General features: G+C 36.4%; 1 protein-coding gene across 1 annotated transcript in view; it reads right to left on the minus strand.

Moving 5' to 3' along the window:
- The window catches only part of CFAP20DC (CFAP20 domain containing), a gene marked incomplete at both ends in the record, with an annotated part of 82,799 nt that overhangs the window by 16,146 nt on the left and 43,897 nt on the right, over nucleotides 1–22,756 (minus strand). The window contains 3 exons of the mRNA XM_082322042.1: nucleotides 4,277–4,338; nucleotides 10,370–10,573; nucleotides 18,576–18,989. Coding sequence (XP_082178168.1) covers nucleotides 4,277–4,338; nucleotides 10,370–10,573; nucleotides 18,576–18,989 — 680 coding nt within the window. The remainder of the gene's footprint in view (nucleotides 1–4,276; nucleotides 4,339–10,369; nucleotides 10,574–18,575; nucleotides 18,990–22,756) is intronic.

The following is a 22,756-nucleotide window of genomic DNA, read 5'->3' on the forward strand; positions in this document are numbered from 1 at the left end:
TCATATACTCCTTAGTTTTAAGAGGTTTCTTCTTTATTCACAGCAAAACCACTGATGGAAACTAATTTAAACACAAAAAATCCCATTGAAAAACAACTGACTTGCATGTAAAGAGCAGATAAATCTGGCTTATTTTACAAGTTAGCAACTGGACTGGCTTGAGGATGGTTCTGAATCCTAACACTTCAGAGCACCTGTAACACTCACTTTTCATAGCAAGACCTATGGAGATAATAATCTCTATGGATGCAGGTCAGTGGGTCATGGAGGAGAAGAAGACACCGGAAAGGGCCGATGGGAGCCTGGTAAAATGAAACCTCATTGCTTCTTCAGATTCTTGCTGGAATTTCGGGGCTGACATCCATCATCAGCTACAGATGGACTCTCAGTATCAGCAAGGAGGCTTAAGACTCCCCTCCTGTCTCCACACTGGGTCATGATCATCCATCAGGTGGGGCGAATTCCAGCACATAGGGCTGAACAGGCAGGGTACGCTATATACTGATGCATACACACTTTCACGTACCAGCCTGGCAAGCGTGAGCTTCCAGCAGCGCAGAGGAGATAGAGGTGGAGCTAACAAGGGAGGACAGTTCTCTTTACTCCTGGTAATTCTGTGCAGGTAACCCTGACCAAGCCCACCGCAGAGGCACAGACAATACTTCAAAAGATCATTTTCATTGACCGATATAGGAATTAACTTCTGCAGCTTCCAACCACCCTTGGAAAAGCTGTCAGCCCCACATACATGGAGTAGTTTGGGAAGGCTGTTGATTTTAGAGCTATTAACATATGAAACCCGCCAGCCACTAACAGGGACAACAAATTAAACTTCAGTTTAACAATTATTTTCATTTGTGAATGAACAGCTTGATCCCTCATTCTTTGGTTTGAGACCACTGATCAATAGACTTTCTCATAAAATGATGCCTGTGCTGATCTTATATTCTCAGCTATAGTCCAAATCAGGCTTTTACTATCATCAAATCTCTGTGCCCACAATTCACAATGGGAATACATTTTTTTTTTAACATGTAGAGTTAAATGTCTGGGTAAAACCTAACTGGAAATTTGGCTGTGTACATTTTGTATGAAATTGCTGAAGTAAAATACACTTCTTGTGAAAGGATACCCAATGGAATGCTGAAATATTTGTGTCCTACTTTAGTGTGGTTTCTGGGGAACAGCTGTTTGAACTTCAGAGCAACAAATTTTATTTGGTAGCTTGGGAAGAGTTGAGTAGGATGCCAACACAGGATCCGAAGAGGCAATGCTTATATTCAGGTTACAAAAAACCCCCCTCTCAAAGATGGAAAAATCAGCTTTTATCAGAAATAAATTTTCTGGAGAGCATCTGTAGAAGTTCAGAAAATCTATTCATAAAATTATGCTGAAGTGATCTTTTTCAGAGAGCAGCTCCACATTTTGCAGTTCAGCATGGCTGATATTCCTCTAGAATATTTACTTTCTTTCAGCTTTTCCTTTAATGAAACTTCCAAACCTTCTATGACACACAAATATTTTGGAGGACAAATGCTTACTAAGGAGATGCAGGGTACATAGCAATTTCCAGCCCCTGCACTGGAGGAAGAAGTAACGTAGATAGTTACAGCTGCCTGTTTGGAGAGAAGAGAGCAATTCTGAAGTTCAGCTAGGACCACACAGCACATCAGTCAGTGGGAAGTGCATAGCTAGGGCTTGAAACACTGCACATCATCTTGCTCATCTGGCTCTGCAGCCTCTGCAGTCAGCCTGTCTCCTTTCATTAACTGGTTCTGTGCCTTGCAAAGCAGCACGATGTGGAGGTGATTTGTACTGCAGTAGCAATATTCTTGGCAGACTTATGACCTTTACCCAGTGGAACCAATGGAAAATGAGTCTAGCTGGGTCTTTTTATTGACTGCATTTCCATTATCTTCACAGGTGCTTTCTTTCCTGGCTTGTTCTTTTATCTTATTATGGACAGAAGCTACATTTACTGGACAAGAGCTTCCACATTGCTCTCTTTTCATTTCCCAGAAAATATCACTACTACACTTTTTAAAGTTACTTGAGACCTGTCAAATTCTTTAGCACTCTTTACAAGAAACTATTTGTTGTTTCAGTAAGTGCATCACGTAACTATCTTCACGCCATGGCATTTATACCCACTTATCTACATAGGATATATTAATTTTTCAAATATTCTGTGTGTTCCCCTACATAGCTACAGCAGGCTTACAAAGATTTAGACATTTTCCAGTTGCTCACAGATTACTTCTTAAAATTGGCTTTAAAAACAGTTTAGGAAGTAAGTTATAGAATTACTATTAATTTTATCTCCCTCTCATTTAGGTACACACCCTCTGTGAACAACATTACAGAGTTTTCCATCATAAATGAAAGGTAATGATGTGAATAATGGTATTCAAGTCACATCATCTCCAGTTTTTATATCATGATGCAAACTGACCTCATAATTTTGTCATCTTCTGTATTTACAGCCCAATAATGCCTTTCTGGCAGTTCACAAGGGCTACTGAATTTATGAGGCACTTGCAAGTCAGGTATTTTATGAATACTTTGCCTGCATTTCTCGAAAATGACTTCTAGAGAAATTTAAGTCTACTGTGTGTACTGGATTAAAATAGCCTAAGAACTAAGTCGTAATTTATATTATTTTGGTTTAAATTTTATTATATGGAAATACAAGTTTTCATTGTTGATCATATTAACTTGATATGATGAAATGCTTTATTTTTACTGATAGTGGTGTTTATTCTGTTTTTTAGCATATAAAATGTACCGAGTAGCAAATTGCTTTAGCACATGCATAAAAATAACTTAATAAAATCTGACTCAACCAATGTATGGGCAAAAAGAAGACAAACAATGTAGCTTGCACTAAAATATAGGCAATTCTAATGCCATCAGAATTATGAAATCGATTCTGGAATAGCGAGTCCTTGACGAAGTGTCAGTCATAAGGTACCTGATATCTTACTCCGTGGACTACAGTCAAGTGTCTCTGTCCACTTCAGCCATTGTAACAACTCATAAGGACAGAGACAGTTCCTTTGATAACCAGCACCCAAGGCGGAGAGGTTTTCTAGACCAACATGAGCACTTTGATTTACATGTGAAAGGGAACAGGAATCCAGGATTATACTGTAACTCCAGTAATATATCGTGTGCACAAGGAAACATATGGCTGCATGTTGCAATAACTGATGCGTCTGGATGAACTTGCACAGCAAGTTTCATAGTGTTCACTTCATAAAATCTAATAAGAAGATAATAAAAATGTGGATGGCAAGTGAGACAAGTGACTGAAAACATCTGTGTGCGGAGAAATGCATATTATCCTGCACAACTGACTGGCAGTGCACTATCATAAAACAAACATTTCAGACTGTTGATAAAAGGTAAAGAAGTTGTATCTGAAATATCCTCTCCTCCTATCCCTCCCAACACATGTACATTGTCCAGTTAAATCCTGGACAAGCAAAATCCACTTAAATCACATCAAGTGAAAATGAAACAGGACTACTTTTTAAAATAAGTATGTCTCTTGTTCAGGCTGTTAAAAAAATTGACAAAGCGATGTTGGGGTTTCACAGGTACAAGGCAGTTCCAAAAATGGACAATTAATTTTGATTGTCTCAATTTGATTATTTCTCCCTAGCCACCCTCTTCCCTTGTCTTCAAATCCCCATCCCACCTTATATTAAAGTCACAGGGATTTTGTTGCTGATTCCAAACAAAACAGATCAAACTAAAAACTCGACAGCCGAAATATGTTGTAGACAGGACCCCTTTGAACTATCCTACAGCGTTGTAACACCCCCTCCTGACTGGGCCATCTATTGAAAAGTCCTATCTAAATAAGTAACATTAAAATCTTTGGTAACAAATGGATTCCCTGATACCTAGAATCACGTACAGAATTCTAGTTCTAAGCCTTCAAAGCAGAGAGGGAGAGAGGGAGAAAGAAATAGGTGTATGTATGTCAGATGAGGAAGATTTGCTGAATCACACATCAAAGCAGGTGTAGGAGCAAGGCCTATGTCAGTTATTTAAATACACAGTGGTACATCAAAAACATACAGAATTCAGTTCTGCATTCCAGGACAACGCAGACATACTGCAGACAATGACTAAAACGAGCAATAGTAAAGCCCTCTGAGAGGAGGCTGCAATTGAAAAGAGATTTAAGATTAAATCAAAGAATGTCACATTTAATATTCAGAACACTCTAACTGAATCCTTACTGCCTAGGCTATAAATGGAGTCTTACCGTGGGTTGGAATGAGAAAGTGGGCTCATTTCTTTCTGATAGTGATGCTCCTGACTGACGGGCTATGGAAAACAAAAAATAACAGTGAGAAAATAACTTTGCAAATATTCTTTCAGAATGTTTAGAAGTATGTAAGAGATCTTTTATGAGCATACACACTTGCAGCTTCTGATATCAGAATTTTACAGTCTTTTTTCTTATCTGTGAAATTTAAAAGGGATATTCAGATCCTTAATGTGCAAAAGTACAACTTAATGGATGATTCTTGTCTGGGTGGAAATATATATGAATTAAGGAGTCAACCACATGGCCATTTCTCTACTGCCTGTGTGGGGCCAGAGCCAGGAAACAGAGAGGGAAGGGTGGCAAAGTCTTGTCTGATAGAAAAGTCTGGACTCTACGTCTATAGGAAGCACAGCGCAGGGATTCTTGGTTAGATCTGTGCAGAACCAACCATTCTTAACACTAGACAACACAGCCAGAGCTAAGAGGGCTGGCAGGCGTGGTTCCTCTCTCATCAGAAGCACCATTAACAGCAATCTTAGCAGTCCCAAATGAAGTTTGCTGAAGCACATATGCTTCTCTATGGCACTGCCAGTTTGAAACCTGGATTAAGCAGTTCATGAAGAGCTGGCCTGTATGAATATTCCTACAAAATATGATAATTTTCCACAGTCTTTAAATCTTACCTACCCATTGTAAGAATGTGCCCCAAAGGTTTTAAAGTACACTTGGTTTATGGCATTAAAACAGTTATTTGCAAGAAAGATCAATATTCATAAACTGGTATAAAAATTCAAGAATTTTAAAATTCAGAAATATATTTTCTCTCAGCATATATGTAGTGCTTCCACAAGAGACCTCCCTTGCCCTCCCCTCCGCATTATCACACACCTCAAAAGCAGTTCTAAAAAATCACTGAAGCAAATGCAAAAGAGGTGAAAATACAAGCATATATTAACAATACTTGTACAATTTAGTACATGAAATGCTAAAAATAAATACCAAGCATTATGAAAGCAATTGCTTTTTTACAGAAATCAATATAAAAATGAGTATGTTCTCATGGTTTCAGGAAGTAGGGAGGGATGTCGTAAAATATATGTTCAGGATGAATGACATCCTAATTACTGCCAAATATGAGTCACTGCCTGGTGGTGGATAGTGCAATTCCCAAATGATGGCTAGTGGAAGACTGAGGATGAGACAGAAAGTGAATTAGTCAGTCTATGAACCAGAATATCTGTCTAAATAATTTTTAGTCTCATTTCATAGTAAAGAATAGTCTGCCTCAGTTTTGCCATTTGACTTGATGTGAACAGATCCCTCCAGGGGCTGTCAAACTGAGCTCTCTGTTGGAATAATTCTGGGTTTAAATATCACTTCTCTTCTGTTATACTTCAGTTCTGCCAGACCATTTTTTGTGTTAAGTGGCTTTCTTTTCTGTATCATTACAAAGGAGGCCAGAAGACCTTCCACAAATCAGGTATGAACCTGGAAGTACCCTTTCAGATATTTTGCAGATCAAGGCCTATATGATTGAATTTATATTTAGGAAGTTCCTTAGGGAACAAGTATTCTTCTCTGTGAGTACTCCTTACTCAAAAGACAGGTCTTAGTGGTGAGCATATGTTGGAGTCTCTTATATATGACCTTGCTCCGGAATGTTTGTGCTATATCTGAAGTGGTGTCTGAAGTGTGGAAACAGCTATCCAAGAATGGGCCAATTCCCGGACAGGGCAGGAAGGTCTTCCTGGACCTCTAGAACAAAGCAAGGCATTTAAGCAGAAATATTTTGTAAACTTTGCAATTTTTCTTGGATAACGTGTATATGTGTGGGTATAAACTCCACATTATACTCTGCAATATACAGAAGTGTGTCTTTCATATTGTTGCAAAGCTAACATGGAATTTCACAGACCTTAAGATTTAAGAAAACATTCAGGTAAGATGCAGTCAAATAAAATCTTTTAAAATATTTAGTTCCACATACACATATTATTGATTTGGAACTGTGCCCCACACACATTTTACAAGGGTTTACAATTCTCCTTCGGAGTAAATCCATTCTAAAATAGAAGTTTTTCATATTTATAACTGATAGCTATGCTGGGTAATGTATAATATTCAAAGCTATTTTATTCCTTTTTGGCTGTCATAGTTTACAGCAGCTGCTAAACAACTTACATTTCAACGATTCCTCCTGACAGCATATATTCAGTTCTTGGTAAACTATCATAGGTTATAAAATACAGTTTTAGTATATCTGTTTTATAGTTGTTTAAGGACATCTGTTCTAACTGCAACTTAGCAATATGATTGATCTACATGCCTTTACATTCAGAAGGGTTTCTGAGTTTCATTAGAGTCAGTAACATGAGAATTTTCAATGAATCTGGAAATCAGACTAACAATGGCAAGTGATGGAAAAAAATAAACTCACTAAAAATGTGTTTTGTATATAAAATATTACTTTGATACATAAGTTCACTATCTAACATGATTATATCCTGCCCTGCCTTGCAAAACATCATAGGTATTTCAAAATGAAAGATACACAAACAACTGCCTTCTGGTGGTGCTGTTGCCATAGATTCCACTAAGGGACAAAAATGTTATATGAAATGAACAAAAATTCGGAATAAAAATACTCCTCACTTATCTTTGAAGAACATAAGAAAAAGCAATAGATACTACTGATTTAAATAATCAGAAAGATACAACCTGGAAACACACGTAAGCATGAAAGTTTAATCATGACAAGAATTTCAAGCTGTCCTTAATTTCTCAAACTACAATATGAGGATTACTTCTATTTCTTTTCTATATACTACACTGCTAAAATAATTTTCGTAGGCAAGTGAAAGATGGCTATAGATATATACAAACTTTTCTGCAGTTTGTACATCTGATTTTGGAAGGATTGATCATTTGCAAATTCTCTTGACTCAACTCAAATGATAGTGGTACTAAAGATCAGTGACAAAAACAAATTTGCTTTTATTCTACACATGTAGTTTTTACCTAATATATATAAGGAACACATTGGTAAAAACTGGAAGCTGAAGAAATGATGACTTTACTCATTTTAGGTGTTACACCAAGATCACGCATGGCAGAAGACTGAAATCCAGGAGGAACCACCTCCAAACGTGTTCTAATCACTCCAACCAGGCTGCATTTCGGTCTCTCAGTTGTGTAGCCTGCCTATGCATAACAGTAACACATTTACTGCATATGTGAATGCAATGGGTGGGGATTCACTGAAAACACCTATATGAAATTATCTGACAGATTTATAGATTTGAAAGCCAGAGGGAAGAATTAGATCAACTCATGACCATACGTATATCACAGGCTACTAAACTGTAGATCACCAATAAAAAACACTGAACAACATCAGGTCTAGAACTGAACGAACCGTGAAGTGGGTCCCTCTGAATATACTCTACCCACAGATAATTCCCTGCTGACTGCTTTTGATATCTGTCAGTTGACCGGTTCTAAATTTATCCAAAGTGTCCTTTATCAATATTGTATGCTGCTCATTTGTAAACAAATATTTACAATGGTTTTAGCATGTTACATCTAAGCAGATCTCTTATCAATTGTAACTTTATCAAGAAAATTAGATTTTTTTTGAACAGGACATATTTTCTATAAAACAATCTTGACTTTCATTAACTATATTACCACCCTTTAAATATCTGTTAACTGAATCCCACACCAGATTTTTCACTGTTTTGACAATGATATCAGACTAACTGGCCTATGTTAACTTTTTCATTTCAGCTACCCATTTGAATACTGGCACAGCATCACTACTCTCAAAGTCTTCTCCAATGTTGTAAGCATATCAAAATATACTAAAATTTAACACCAGCATACCAAAAATGCCCCCAATTACTCTTTTAAAAGCTTCTGTGTTAAACAACTTGGGATGATTAAATAATCACCTTCCCTAATAAATACTGTTTGTAAGCTTCTTAGATACTAAAGGTCTAGAAATGAATTATCACCCTCACATGACTACTCTGCATTTCTCCAAATAACGGAACAGAATTGCAACAAGCAGTGTTAAACACACAAGTCCATACTCCAAAAACTTGTACCACATCTATGAATAGCTGGTGCCGTGGCAGCTACCTCAGAAAGGAAAACAGAACCAATAGATACTGTGGACTAAGTGACATTGTACTGGTACAGAGAGTCTCTGCATAAAGGCAGAGGTATATGGGTAGGGAAGACCGCAGAAGCTGAATTTCAGCAGTCTTTGTTGTAGCGAGGGACTAAGTGGTTAGTCTTTATCTGAGAAAGATTAGGTTTGCTTTCTAAATTATCTCCTCCTGGAAACAAGGTTCTTGCCATTAAATCTTAAAACCTCAATGCCCACCTGGCAAAATGCAGCGCAGAAACCTGACAAGGCTGTATGGGTAAGACACACCAACACTTCAGTCAACTGAATGAAATTTGAAAAACCTCTCTCTCAAAGACAAATATGTTGCCTTTTACACTTGATTTATGCAGAGAAAGATGGCCACAAAGAACTATTAAGAAAAACTACAGCTATATTAAACTACGATTTAAACGACTAACCTATTATATCTAAACACTTTTTCAGACGGATGCTATTAGTCTGAAGCTACAGAAGCTGATCAGGGCAGTAAGATCAAAGAACTGTCTTTGCAATCACATGGTGCACCACTGAATACTGGAGCAGTACATTTTACTTTAAAAGTTCATTTTGTTTTAGTCATGTAATTTGTATTAACCAAACCTGACGTGTCTAATATTCTTATTAATTTCCTTATAATTAAACTACTCAAAAGTTAATGAGACTGCTATTCTCTTTATTTGAGTTCCATTTGTCCAGCCTTGCAGATTGACACCACGTTCGAGTCTATTTAGTAAGTACTGAGAAAACGCCTTGGAAATACGATGAAATCAACTAAATGTGTAATGTTGACGTATCTCAAATAGTTAAAACCAACTAATGTTTCTCTGATATCCTGCAAAATATTACTCTATAAACCCAAGAGCTTATTTGTACAATTACCCACTTATCGACACATCTCTTCTCATTTGAAGCCTTCATTTACCAGTGTACCACAAAGTTCCAATGCTGTGCTGATCATTCACTAGGGAAGATTGCTACTACAGGCCTCTATTTGGGCCCTATAGATCCCTGGAGGTAATTTGCACCTAACATTTTACAGCATTTACTCTACAAGAGTTTATATCGGGGCAACACAGCAATGTTTACTCTTCTAACGTTGGATCTGCCTCTGAGAGTTGTGTTGTGTGCTTTACTTAAGCCACATTCATTGTTTATTATTGTTTCACCTATAATAAAATAAGAACTATGTTGCTGAGATACAAATGGAGTATGAGGTTATCTAGTTTTACAGCCGCTCCTGCAAGTACCTTTATATAGCTGCTGAAATGTGATTCTGTGATTTCATACATTCAGTACTCTTCGGTGGAGTGTAACAAATACTTCTCTGCTTCTTATAACAGTACTCTGTCACATAGCACAGCTGTGTGCGATTTTGTACCACTTTGTACCAGGACAAATAAGGATACAAGGTGTGAAATACAGAAGGATCACATACTAAGCGCTCAGAACTACTGCAGCTTTTTGCCGCCGTTCTCCTGCTTCAGTCCTTTAAACACTTAGCTTTTCAGTAATGAGACTTTATTGTAAGAAGCAATTATTTTCCATTATTCACACTGTAATGCAGTTGCCGACTGGTATATCTGGGTTTCATTCATTTTGAAACTATTTTTAAGTACTATATCACACACCTGCAGGTTGTCAGCCACTATTGTGACAAGCTGTATAGCCTACATGATTATTCAGGATTCTAGGAAGGAATATATATAATAGATTTGCTCTTTGTCTGTGGTGGTACTACAGAAGCTGCTGGAAGTGCATGTGTTTTGGTTGCGTGTTTTACTTGATAAGTTCTAAAAAACGTTTGGTAATGATACCTTAAATTTCAAAGCTACTCGAAGAAATTTTAATATTCAAGACCCCTGAGTCTCCAAATTGATAGAAACCATATAGAGAAAATACTGTGGGTTTCAACTTACTGGTGGGAAACAAGAGTTCCAGGTTGCTGTATCATCACTGCTTGTACTTATGCTAACATTGCAGTTGTCTATCTGTGATGCGCTCAGCTCATGTGAGATCCCAGTATCCCTTAATTCTTCATTTTGTTGTCTCTTCATGCTAGCCAGCATCTGTAGTTCAGATGAACTCAGTCTATTTGACTGGTAATTTTTCCAGTCATATTCCTGTGAAATAAAATGGAAAAGTCAACGATATAGACAGGATCATGGAACACAATATATGAATGAACCAGATACCTTGGAGAATCTCTTGGGGAATCTTCAAGAAGCTACGATACTGAAAGAGAAACAAAATGTTTACTAGAAAAGATTAGTTAACAGATTTCTGTTCAGCTATGAAGATCAAGCATATTTACACATAATTACAGGAAGGAGGAAGAACACAAACACTGTTACGGACTGCAGTTTGGATCCAGGGTGTTTGGTGAAGTTGCTGTTTCACTGCAATTAAAAACAGAAGATAAAAGCAGGCTTTCAGAAGTTCAAGAATCCAGCAGCTAAAATTGCTTAAGCATTAAATGCAAATCTTGAAATAAACTAAATCACACAGTTATCATAGTATCATAAGCACCATCAACATAACATTTAGTTATTTGTTAAGCACAGCATAAAATTTCTCTGGAAAGCTACACATGTCAGCACTAAATTTTAAGTTATTTTGGTAACTTGCTAGCATATAGATTTTAAAATAAGCAGCACTGTATTTTAATTTTTCTTTATACTCATTGGTTGAATTGTTAATGTAACTCTAATTGTTATATCAAACTTGATCCATAGGCCAAAAGCTAAAAACATGTATTAACTATTTTGCAGTTTGTACTTATGCCTCACACAAAACCTCATGATGAGATTGTTTAAGTTCACCCAACCTGCTGTGGCATCACCTTTGTTTAAAGAACTCGTTCTTTAAGAAAAACTTTCCCTTTTTTAAAAGTCCACATACACTGCTGTTTCACAAAGGAACAGGTCTAATACTTGAGGCCTCGAGTTTTGGTTCTGAATGGAATTACAAAGCATTTCTGCTTGAAAAGTGAATCCAAGTAGTCACCAGAACTTCAGAGGATTTAGATCACTGGAATATGGCCTGTGGGCTGCAAGACACTACATACCAATATCCCAAAGAGGGACAGTGCTTTGATTCTAGTGAAGAGAATGGGGCTTTTAGACCAGGAGTTTATGATGTTGCTGGCCGCAGAGGCAATCTCACGATCTGTTTCGCTGTGGGGAGGTACAGGGTAAGTGAAGACCTCAAGAACACCAGCAAGGCAGCAGTACTGGTGATAGGAACATTGCTAGCTTTTCCTGCTATGAAATCCAGCGTGTAATGGTTCAGCGTGTCTTCCGGAGGTACAAAAGTCACCTTCCACCAGAAGACACACTGAAATATTACACACTGGAATTATTACTACAACCTCCTCTGCTTTCTTCTTATGTACACAAGACACATATCTAAATCTTCTATGTGGATTATAATCATGAATTGGTCACACCTGGGACATACGAAAACTTGAACTGCAGCTTTATCTTAATAAGAGAAATAACATAGAAACATTCAATACCTTCAGGCTATGACACCACACGAACATGACATTTGCTTTCAAAAACACTCATGAATATATGCAAGTGATTAATGAAATATTATATAGGTTCAATTATTCAGCTCCACAGAGGTATGATATATACAGCCCACAAAAGATGTTATACATTGGACATTGCTTTCCTTATTTTAAGGAAATTGTGCAAAAAGATATGCATATATCCTAGATTTTCACATATATTGATTTGTATTTCACATGCAAAGTGCTCACTTTCTCACTAGAAAGATTATATCACAACACTGCTGAAAAAGGAGGTTATTTTCAGTGACACACAGTACTTTTTTCTGTTTTAGGGAGTTCCATATACCTTAATAAAACTGTATTTTCTGGGAATCAGAAAAGCATCATTGTCCATCTGATCCCCTTTCCTGACAGCTTTTTTTTGTCCTTGGGATCAGAGCAAAGCCAGATAATGAAGGATACTACATCACTTATTTCCCCTGCAGAAGTTTAACTGGGGATATGCTCACAGACTCATTCACAGTCCTGAACTCCAAGTATAGGATGTGCAATACAATGCACACTGGAAGGTAATTTTGGATTAACGATAGATGGAGAAACCCTTCCTTTTTAATAATACATGTAATGACATCATGCAATGAACAGAACCTTGATTTCAGCTCAAGCTCTAGAATATTTTACTATGTATTTACAAAAATAGTTTTAGAATAAAAACATGTGGCATATTTTTATTTCCTCATGGGTGCCATAAAAGAAATCAACAGTTATTATCTCAATAGCATGTAAAATAACACTTCCTATTTTAATTCTAGTTAAGAAATTAAGTACTGTTCTGTAAAGATTGCTGCCCAACATTAAGTTTTTGGGAGTAGCAACTCTATCATATATTTTTGATGTTTCATTTGATTACCATGATATTAGATTTCACTTAAAGCCATCTATTGCACGTAGCCGGACAAAAAGAAAATTAGCACTGAAATAACAAAGTAAACCACCTTTGATGGGAAGTGTGCCTGCAAGCTGACAATCAGCAGGTAAATATATCACATAAAACAGGATTTATGACTGAAGGGTGCTCACATGGAAACAGCTGCATGTGCAAGCATGCAAATCTTTCCGAAAAAGACAATTAATTCTAAAGCCTATTGCCTATTTTTGATCTTTTACTATGTAGCTCAAATTCTTAAGTCAAATGTCTTTGCAAAGATTTCTCCTATGGAATCACCTCAAGCACTCAGAGGCTGCTTTTTGGCACAGAAAAATGTAGCCTGCCATTTTGTACAAGATATAAGAAGATGACAGAAGCTGTTAGCATGGCTGCCTCTCCTTTTTTACCTCTGGCTTTTCAGGTCCAAGCTTCATTCCTGAATAGTGTGATTATTACTACCATTTTTACTGAACATACATTAGTTCAGTTCCTATTAGTTATTTGTTCACTTCATACGAAGCTTGCTATGTTACGTCTGGAAAGTCTGCTTTGCTCTGATGTATTAGTATTCTACCAGATCTACAGCTGCTCTAACTTCTATTGATCTTCCTGAAGATGCCGATTTCCTGTTAATTTTCCTATATAGAAGCCTTTTGCATTTATTTGATTATTATAAGAGAAGCTTTCGCTTATCTTCCTTACCTCATATAAGAAGCAACTGGCATGCAGTCATTAAAATGACAGCATGAACTAGTGCTATGCAGAATAAAAGCACTAAGCATTGAAAGAACATTTTTCTCATTCTCTTTTTAATAAAGGCAAAACATTGCCCAACCCTGCTTGTCTTTTCCTTTACATCTATGAAGAAAGATGCATAGATTTTTAAAATTTTTACAAAACAATTCAAAATATTTGTTGTTTTTTTCCCCCCTCAGCTTATTTCAAATTGTCATTCTGTTTTCTTTTCTTGTAATGGTCTCACTCCAGAAATACCATACTCAGAAAGGAGAATAGATGTCATGACAATTTTCTGTGTTAAAAATCCTGTACAATAAACTCCTTGTAATAAAGGAGAAATAGTTTGGACTATTTATTCTGTAGCTTCAGCTGACTACTACAAAAAAGCCTCTTCACAAATTTCATATTGTCTTAGCCAATTTTCAAAGAGAGTGTTTGAAAATTGAATTTGAGATTAAGTTCACTTTGTAATTTAGGAGAAACTTTTGATGTAAGAAGTAATTTTGCAATACTCGTAAATTTGTCTAAAATTAATATTTCATTTAGTAATTAAAAGCTTATCTTGTCTTTTTGCATATCCTCCCCATATGATAAAGTATTTTTATTAAGCGCTTAAAACTTTCACTAGATTGACAAAACCTGTTGTTTAAAGGATTTTTTTCCATATATAATGACATTTGCATTCTTCTAGGGTCAAATGATTTATTCAGAATTGTTTGAATGTAGTTATACGTGTGGAAAACTTTACCAGCTATCTACATGCTTGCAGTATTACCCAGAGGGCTGTACTTCTTTCTTAATTAAAAATATTTGAACTTAATAATAAAGAACTCTATTAAAACATGAATAAAACATTGCAAGCAACCAGGTCCTTAAAGCGTATTAAGTAGTTAGCAAATCGATTGCAGGAAGAGTTGGTTAAGCATTTTTTTTCTTTACCAGTCCTCCATATGAGCAGATTAGAAGAGACTACTTTGTAAACTCTCCCTCTAATACCCTTTCATATGGAACTATCCCTTCATACACAATTCTTAGAACAATGAACAGTGTTTCAAAATGGAAATAAAATAATTACATGCCCACAGCCAACAAAAAAACTCCAGTGCTGTCTCACTGTAGTTAACAATATTATATGTCACCACTTCTTTTCTTGAAACTTGTGGGGACCTAGAATACTAGTTTCTTCCTGCAAAACTGCTCCAGCAGATAAAAAAAAAGCTTTATGTATGTATGCGGTCAGTAAAAGGCCACATTCAAATAGTTTATTGATTTTAAAATTATTGGAAATATTCTTAATAAAAAATAACAGAATATATATATTTGACTTCATTCTATAAGTGCGAGGTGAACATACTTTCTAATATAAACAACCACAGTTTAAAAGGCAGTCAGCGGCACTCAAATTTGGCTTCAAATTTTGACCGTGGCCTAGTACTAAAAGAAGTATCAAAGAACTCCAAGGAAAGGCTTCTGGATGGGAAAATTTTATGACTTGATCAAATCAAGTATGAGAGCTAAATCTGCCAGATACTTTCATCTTCTATTTTGTAGCAATAAAACAAAGTCATAGAATCATGAAGGTTGGAAAGGACCTCTGAGATCACGGGGTCCAACCGTTAACCTAACTGCCTGGTCCACCTCTAAACCATGTCCCTAAACGTCTGTAACTCCTGAGTTCCTACACATTGGTAACAGGCTTTGTCCCTGCAAAACACACAAGCAACAAATTACATGTGAATACATTTACAGCTACAAGTGCAGTATGGTCATAGCCCTGCTGTCTAATTTAGTAATCAACTATTTATTGAGCAGAGGAGAAATGACAGTTCTTTTCCTTCTGCTTTTAAAACAAAATATCACAAAAAAGTTGTAAAATATATCTAACACTTTAAAAACTTAATTGCAATCCACCTAGGTAGTCTATATTTAGTTACGTTCTACAGGACAAAGTTGATCACTGCATTAAATACTGATAACATCTTGTAGGAAAGTAATCAACATATCATTTCATTTCTTATGGACAAATAGATTACAGTTATGATTAGTAATAAACATAGTTGAATTTTAAGTGGAACAATTTTCCAAAAAGAATCAGGAAGCAAGGAAGGAATACATTTAATCAAAAAAATGTGAATAGTTACTGGAAACCAGAAAAAAAAAAACCCCACTGTAGATAAAACGAGGAGGGAAAGGGAATGTAAAATGTAAACAAATATTATACACTTACAGACAGATAGATGGACATTAACACATCTAAGAAACAGAGAATCAGCTTATCGTATCAACTGGGGTTTTCCTATCACTAAAAATTACAGAACCATTATCTTACTTCTTCCCAAATACAAAAGAACACATGCATTGCAGTCTTCCACATTTTCTACATCGCTAGTGGCAATTCTAATGTGTTTTCCAGATAATAAATACATAGAACATATGCTGCTATTGGTAGAATTTTTCTCTGCTTTTAAAAAAAATTTTTTTTTTTATTGTCTTTAAGATCACCAGCCACTGATAAAAATACCATCACCATACGGTCTCAGCACCACTTCTGATTTTCACCTGTATTATTGTATTGCATTCCCCGTGCTTCCCCCTAATCTGCTTCCTTCCCAAAGGAAGTCTCCACACCCTTCATGGAAAAGGGACGTTCTGTTTTTATCAGGAAAAGTGCAAGGCCTTTACACAATCCAATAAGCTACTTGCAGGATACGGGAAGAGATTTCTAGAACCCTCAATCAGAGAGACTATCTTACAGGGTTGTGGGACACATAAACCCCAACCCCTACACCAGTCCTAAAAGAGACTCATTTCACAAAAAAGCACTGAAGCATCAGTGGCATGGCAGTATGTGCATTTCCCTACCAAAGATACACAGAAAAGCTGAACATGTGCTTTCCTAGACACTATTCTTTTATCTGATGCCCACTTTGGATTGCTCTTCCTAGCCCAATGCCCAGATTTCTGTATCAACAATTAGCTGCAGCGTGGTCCATCCTCAGCAGCCATAGCAGCCAAAAGCAGGTAGGTAGAACAGTGATCCTGCCCCAGCAGCAGCAGCCTTGTCCCATGGAAGTAGTCACTCCTGCTTCCCCTTTCACAGATGCTGTCAAATCAAATAACTGAAATTAACTGTATCAACAAGTAACAGAATTGCTACAGACTAGAATTCCCACAGCGGAACGACAGCACATCCCCTTGACTGGAATGGTGACTGCGGTATCCTATAGCAGGTGAGACAAGCTACAAGGACAGAAAACACAATAATGATGGAAGACGTCCATTTCCTTCATGCAAACAAGGTGTATGTCATGTTGCAAGACATTACTGTAGGTAAATTTTTGCAAAGAATACATAACTGCTTCATAGAGCCACAAAACAGAGAAGCACCTGCTCTTTTGGTCCCCAGCGATGTGCAATACCTGGTTCAAGATATTACTGTCCAAAACCCACTCTTATATTAATGATCATGCAGTAGCTAGATTCAACATCCTTGGGTAAAAATGACAAAAAGAATTCACAGAACAGCTATCTTGGGACTAAATACCATAAAACTCCTTGACCCGTAGAAGAGACAATTGTGGGGGAATACAATATACAGCCATCAAATAGTAACTGGCACAGGTAAGAGTAATAATTAAAAAACCCGCGATTATTCATTGTTTCTTATAACAAACACAAGAATGAGAAAGCACCAGGAATGAGACAGTGCACTGCAAACAAATAAAAGCAGATATGTATTTTTTCTCACAAATAGCAGTTAAACTCTAAAATTCACTGTCACAAGGCAAAGGCCATATAGATACAAAAAGCAACTACACAAATCTGGGGGAAAAAGTTCCACCGCCAGTTATTTACGACAAAGAGAACACCTTTCACTGAAGAAATTGCTAAGCTACGGACTGCTGGAATGAAGCCTGCAGGGCATGCTGGCGAGGTATCGCTGGATGCTTGCTCTGTCCTTGCACTGTTTTTCTTCCCTAGCCACCTACGACTGACTGCTGCCGGACAGAAGACGCTGGCTATGTAAGTCTTTGGTCTCATAGGGTATTAGCTGATATCTGAAAAAAAGATCTCTGAAGCCTGAGGAAGAAGTTTGGCCTGTTCCACTCTCAGATGCTCAGGAATAAATCTAATCTACTCATAATACATTTAGAGAAGAGGTCACATGTTAAAAGATACGGATCTGCAGCAATTCTAAGCCCAAAAGAATTCTATCCAAAAACATGGAACAGCGACATACTGTCTCATTTGTGCTTTACAGAATACACTTGATTCTTAAGCTTCACTTCCTGATTCAAAGCATGATTCAAAGCACATCATTATAAGCTGAAAAGACAAGAATTAGCTATTAGGAAATATTTAAGAACACAATTAGCTTCAGACAAACTCGTTCTTCAAATTACTGCATGTTTCCATAAGGAGAATCCAGGAAGAAAAAATTAGGAATAAAACAACACTTCAGTGAACATAACAATTCCTTTAGTGGCCTGGCAATTTAGCCTATGACACAGCCTTACTGCTGGCCCTCAATCACATAATTTATTATTTTTCAGGGCTGTCACAGAGAGACTATGAGGTACCTAGATTAACGCTCCTTCTATGGTCACTCGTTAATATATCAATTCAAAGTCTGTCAATTTTCCTTTGTAAGCTTTCAACCCAAAACTAATTTCTAACTCACATATTTCCAAAATGTGCGTTGCTCAATGACACTTCTTTTTATCTATAAACCTCTGTGATTTCTGTTTTATTTGGAGTACTATTTTGTGTGCCACAAAAAACTATGAAATCAACTTTCAAAAGACTGAGCTCAGTAAATACTGTTATGATGAAACCAGAATATAGCTGGATGAAAGATATTATTTCTCACTTCATGCAAATGGGTATATCTAATATTATCTTCTCTATACAATCTAATAATTTTAAAGTAAAAATCACTTACACAGATCTGTGTTGTCAGACATGAATTTTCTCTTGAGATTTTCTTGAGAGACTTTTTACTGACGGATCTTTTTAATTGACCAGAAACTCCTTCACATCTTTCATTTTTTTCAGATCCATTTGGAATTACTTTAAAGAATTCAGATTTACTTCCAGTTGGAGAAAGAGAAAGGGTAGGCTTTAAGCTTCTCTGAGAGCTAACAGAATCTGTTTTTCTCACAGTGGAACTCTCTGGTTTTGATAAGATGGTCTCTTCGAGGTTCTGTTTGCTGTGTCCCATAATCTTCCAGTATTCATTTCTCCATGACGTCCTCTTTAATGGGATCTCTTTAAAAACTGCTGAATCAGATGTTCCTTGCCTGCTGTGGCTGATCTCAAGGTTCTCAGTACCCTGGATGAATTCGTTGTTGTCATCCTAAATTTAGGAAACAAAGCAAGAGTGATTCCCTCTCATCATCACACAATACAGCTTTACATAATCTTAAAATTTAAGAATGGCTCTTTAATCTCTGCTGCCTAATTCTAAATTTGCAAGGATTCTGAAAACCAGCTGCTCTTCCTGGCAACTACACTGAGTATACCATAAATGTATTCTTACATCTCAAGCAGTGAAAAGTAGAAAGTAGAAAGAGGAGGAGAGGGAGGCAAAAATTACGCTTTTCGAAATACTGGCCCAAATTTAGAATGCTGGTAACCTCCCAAACCTGTATGTTACATGATAACCACCATTTTAATAAAATTTATTACAACCGTAAACCAAGAGTAAGCAAAAAGTCCATGACAACAATGTCTTTCCATTGAATTATTAATATTCCATATTTTCACATCACATCTTCAACTTAAACGTAGAAGGAATAACAACTGCTGAGATTACTTTGCTCACCTCTGGTAATATCACTGAATATCATCATATTCAGTACCATTTGAGTAACATTTAAGAATTTTGGAGGTTAGTTTGTTAACCTTATATTCATGCTTCTAACAATGTCCCTGCAAAATATCCCATGAAACAAGTGTATGATGTTCACTAATACCCCATCTCAATGACAAACAGCAAGTCTGAACACATGGAAAGAAGAATAATGGGGAAGCACATCTAGCGTTTGCCTCAATGTTCTTATTCTCAAGGAAGAAAGGATGAGAGAGGCCTCATCTTCATCTCATCATGCTGGTCCTCTGACGTGTGCTACCACCCTGGATGTAAAGCAGTATAGATTGCAAGATTCAGTAAGATACTGAAATACAATCTTCAGCATGCCTCTCATAGCCAAGGTAAAGTCCTACTGCAAATGGAAGGGATCCAAGTTTGCTACTGACTTCAGTGAGTCCAGGACTGGATTACACAGGATGAAATGCGCATTCAAGAAAAGAATCCCTTAATTTTATTAATGATACTTCCTTTTGGAAGTTTATAGTTTTATTCCCTCACTTAGTAATTTCCTTGAAACACAAATCTATATTTCCTTCTTTTTCATGGATTTTTATTTGCCATAAGTTATCTTAAAATGTGTGCTGGAAACCCATATTAAGTTAGGTTAACTTGAGATAGAACATTACCAAGGAAAACACTGTATTTTTTCCCTACACATTAGAGACAAATGTATAATTTTGATTTATCTGAAGCTGAAACCCCTCCCACCTTTCCATGTCTCTTCAGCCATACATATTTAGTTTCTAGAATAATTTGTTAAATACTAAATCATGAAATGGTGCCAGAAACATCAATGAGGTTTGCTTGATTAACTATAGTGCAGCATATGTAAACTGAAGATGAGAATGATTTTCCGGAGGAATGAGCCTTCCACTGATGTATTGTATTCCTTGAAAGAACACGCAGATGGGCAGTTCTGGATACATAAAACTGATTGCTCTTGCTGGGTTGTAATTTTAAGAAGATCATTCCAATGACTCTTGATGGCCACCTACCAGGAGCAGATGGGATACAGTCCCTTTGTACGCTGAGCTTTAATACTGAGGTATCAGAGTGAAATTATCTATCAGCCTTTGTAAGGGTACATTATCTTATTTAATCTTATCCCTTTATTCTTTGAATCGTATAAGGACAGAAAAATTCACAATTTCTTCATTGAAGGCTTCACCGATGAACTTGCCTGTTACACTTAAGCCAGCATTTTTGATGGCATTATGTGACACATGGTCACACCTGCCACAGTCACACAACTCTCGCAAAATGCAAGAGTTCTTGGTTTTGCTCCGGGTTTGACAGAATCCATAAATGCTGCCATGACAAGTTTAATTATACAAAGTCTCTAACAGAAATTTGAGCTGAAAGCATGGACATTCATATAATTACAAAATAAGCCACTTGATGGTGAATGGTTCCTAGAGAAGAAGCAATTTTTATCCTTTACTGATTATTTGACTCTGATAATTGAATAGCATTGAACTATTTCAGTGATTAATTAGTAACCACTAAAGGGAATTTATAAATACTTGCTGTTTTCAGTTTGCAGGCTGAAACATTTCCTTCCTCAAAGCCAAAAGTTACATAAACCGTAGAATTCTAGCACAGTTCTTGTGCATATCTTATGGCTCTCAGTATATGCAACATAAAGAGAGTCAATGTTCACTTACTTGAAATTTGTCCTGATGCATAACCTGTCTCATATTTTACAATTAAGCAAATATTTTTTGTAGATAATACTGATTTTCCACATATTTAATAAAAAAGTACATAACTTTCCTTTGCAGCTCCACTAATTTCAAATGTAGACTTGGATGAAACTGGGATTTAGCCCCTTGAACTGTAATTTTTTAATTCATGATGCAGTGACATAAAAAATCCAAGGCTAACTTTTGGAACTTTTGGACTTTTTACCAGACTAAGATATTTAAACTACAAAGATATGCAAAATCTTTTTTTTTTTTAATTAAAACTAAGTTTTACTTGTATTTTCTGGGAGAAAGTCAATTTATGCTCACGTGCAATTATTTAAATTGTAGGTTGAGATATCAATCGTATTTGATATAGTTCAAGTTGATATAGTTCACATGTACAAATCCATGTGTGTTATACACAAACATAATGTATCTAAATTTCAAAGAAAGCTGTAATACAATGATCGGGAGAAACAATAATAGTGTGAAAACAATGTAGCTTGTTTCAGCATGCAAGATGAACATATATTTTTAAAAAGCACTGCAAGATTCAGCATAACTTAGTCAAATATTTTTGTCACATAAGTGAAGTAAACTGGGAAACATGTTATGGTTGGGCTAAAGAATTTTGGTAATTTTGCAAAGATACCTTAAACTGTGCTAAAATAGATACTATTAAGTTAGCAGTCTTGTGTTCAGCTATCACGGCTTTTCCAGGATCCTCTTTCCTGTATTTTCAGTGCTTGAAATAAAACTGTTTTCTAGCTTACTTCAGTAAGGCAAAGTAGAGCAATCTGAATATTAAATGTGTACCCAGACTACCAGTATAAAGCTGACTTCAAGAAGCAACACAGAATGAATCTGTACAAGGAAGAGGATGAATATGGGCAAAATATGACTGCTAAGTAATTTGTTGGTTCAGTGACTTCTTTCACACGAAAGAAAGGCTTAACTATGAATTACTAATGTAGTAGTCAGACTGAGAAAAAACTCTTGATAATTTGTTAGCATGCTGTAGATTTGTTTAATGTAATTATCTTCTAGCTTTGTAAGTCTAATGCATCTCCAGCTGCAGTGCTGATACTATTTAATGCAGTTTGCATCCAAAGATACTGAATGAAACAAAGGCTGTTCCCTAGCACACCTCTGGCACATAGTCAAAGACAAGTTTTTAGTTTATATAATACCTTAAATCTTTTAAAATGAGACAGGGATCTTCTATCAGTCTCTCTTGCATCAAGCCTCTAGAATGGCCATTAATGTTGTGCCCCAATGCTGCTCTTGTGCTGTAAAAGCAGGAGTACTTGGCTACCGCTCTCTCTGTGTGCTTGGCACTGGATCTCTGGGGTAGGACGATGGCATGGAAGGTTAGCGATCTTCTTCAATAACGGCTTAAGCACCAGTGAAGTTTAATGATTAATTTAGCTTTTGATTAATTTGTAGAATTTTGTCCTGCTTTATATTTCATCAGTTAAGTATGCACTGTGTTTTGAAGACACTTTATTTTCGCTTACCTATCATAGCACAGCCTTTACTGTTTGGTACTTCTACAGAAATTTTTGT

This window comes from Platalea leucorodia, assembly GCF_965183815.1.
Source record: "Platalea leucorodia genome assembly, chromosome: 9".
NCBI classification, from domain to species: domain Eukaryota; kingdom Metazoa; phylum Chordata; class Aves; order Pelecaniformes; family Threskiornithidae; genus Platalea; species Platalea leucorodia.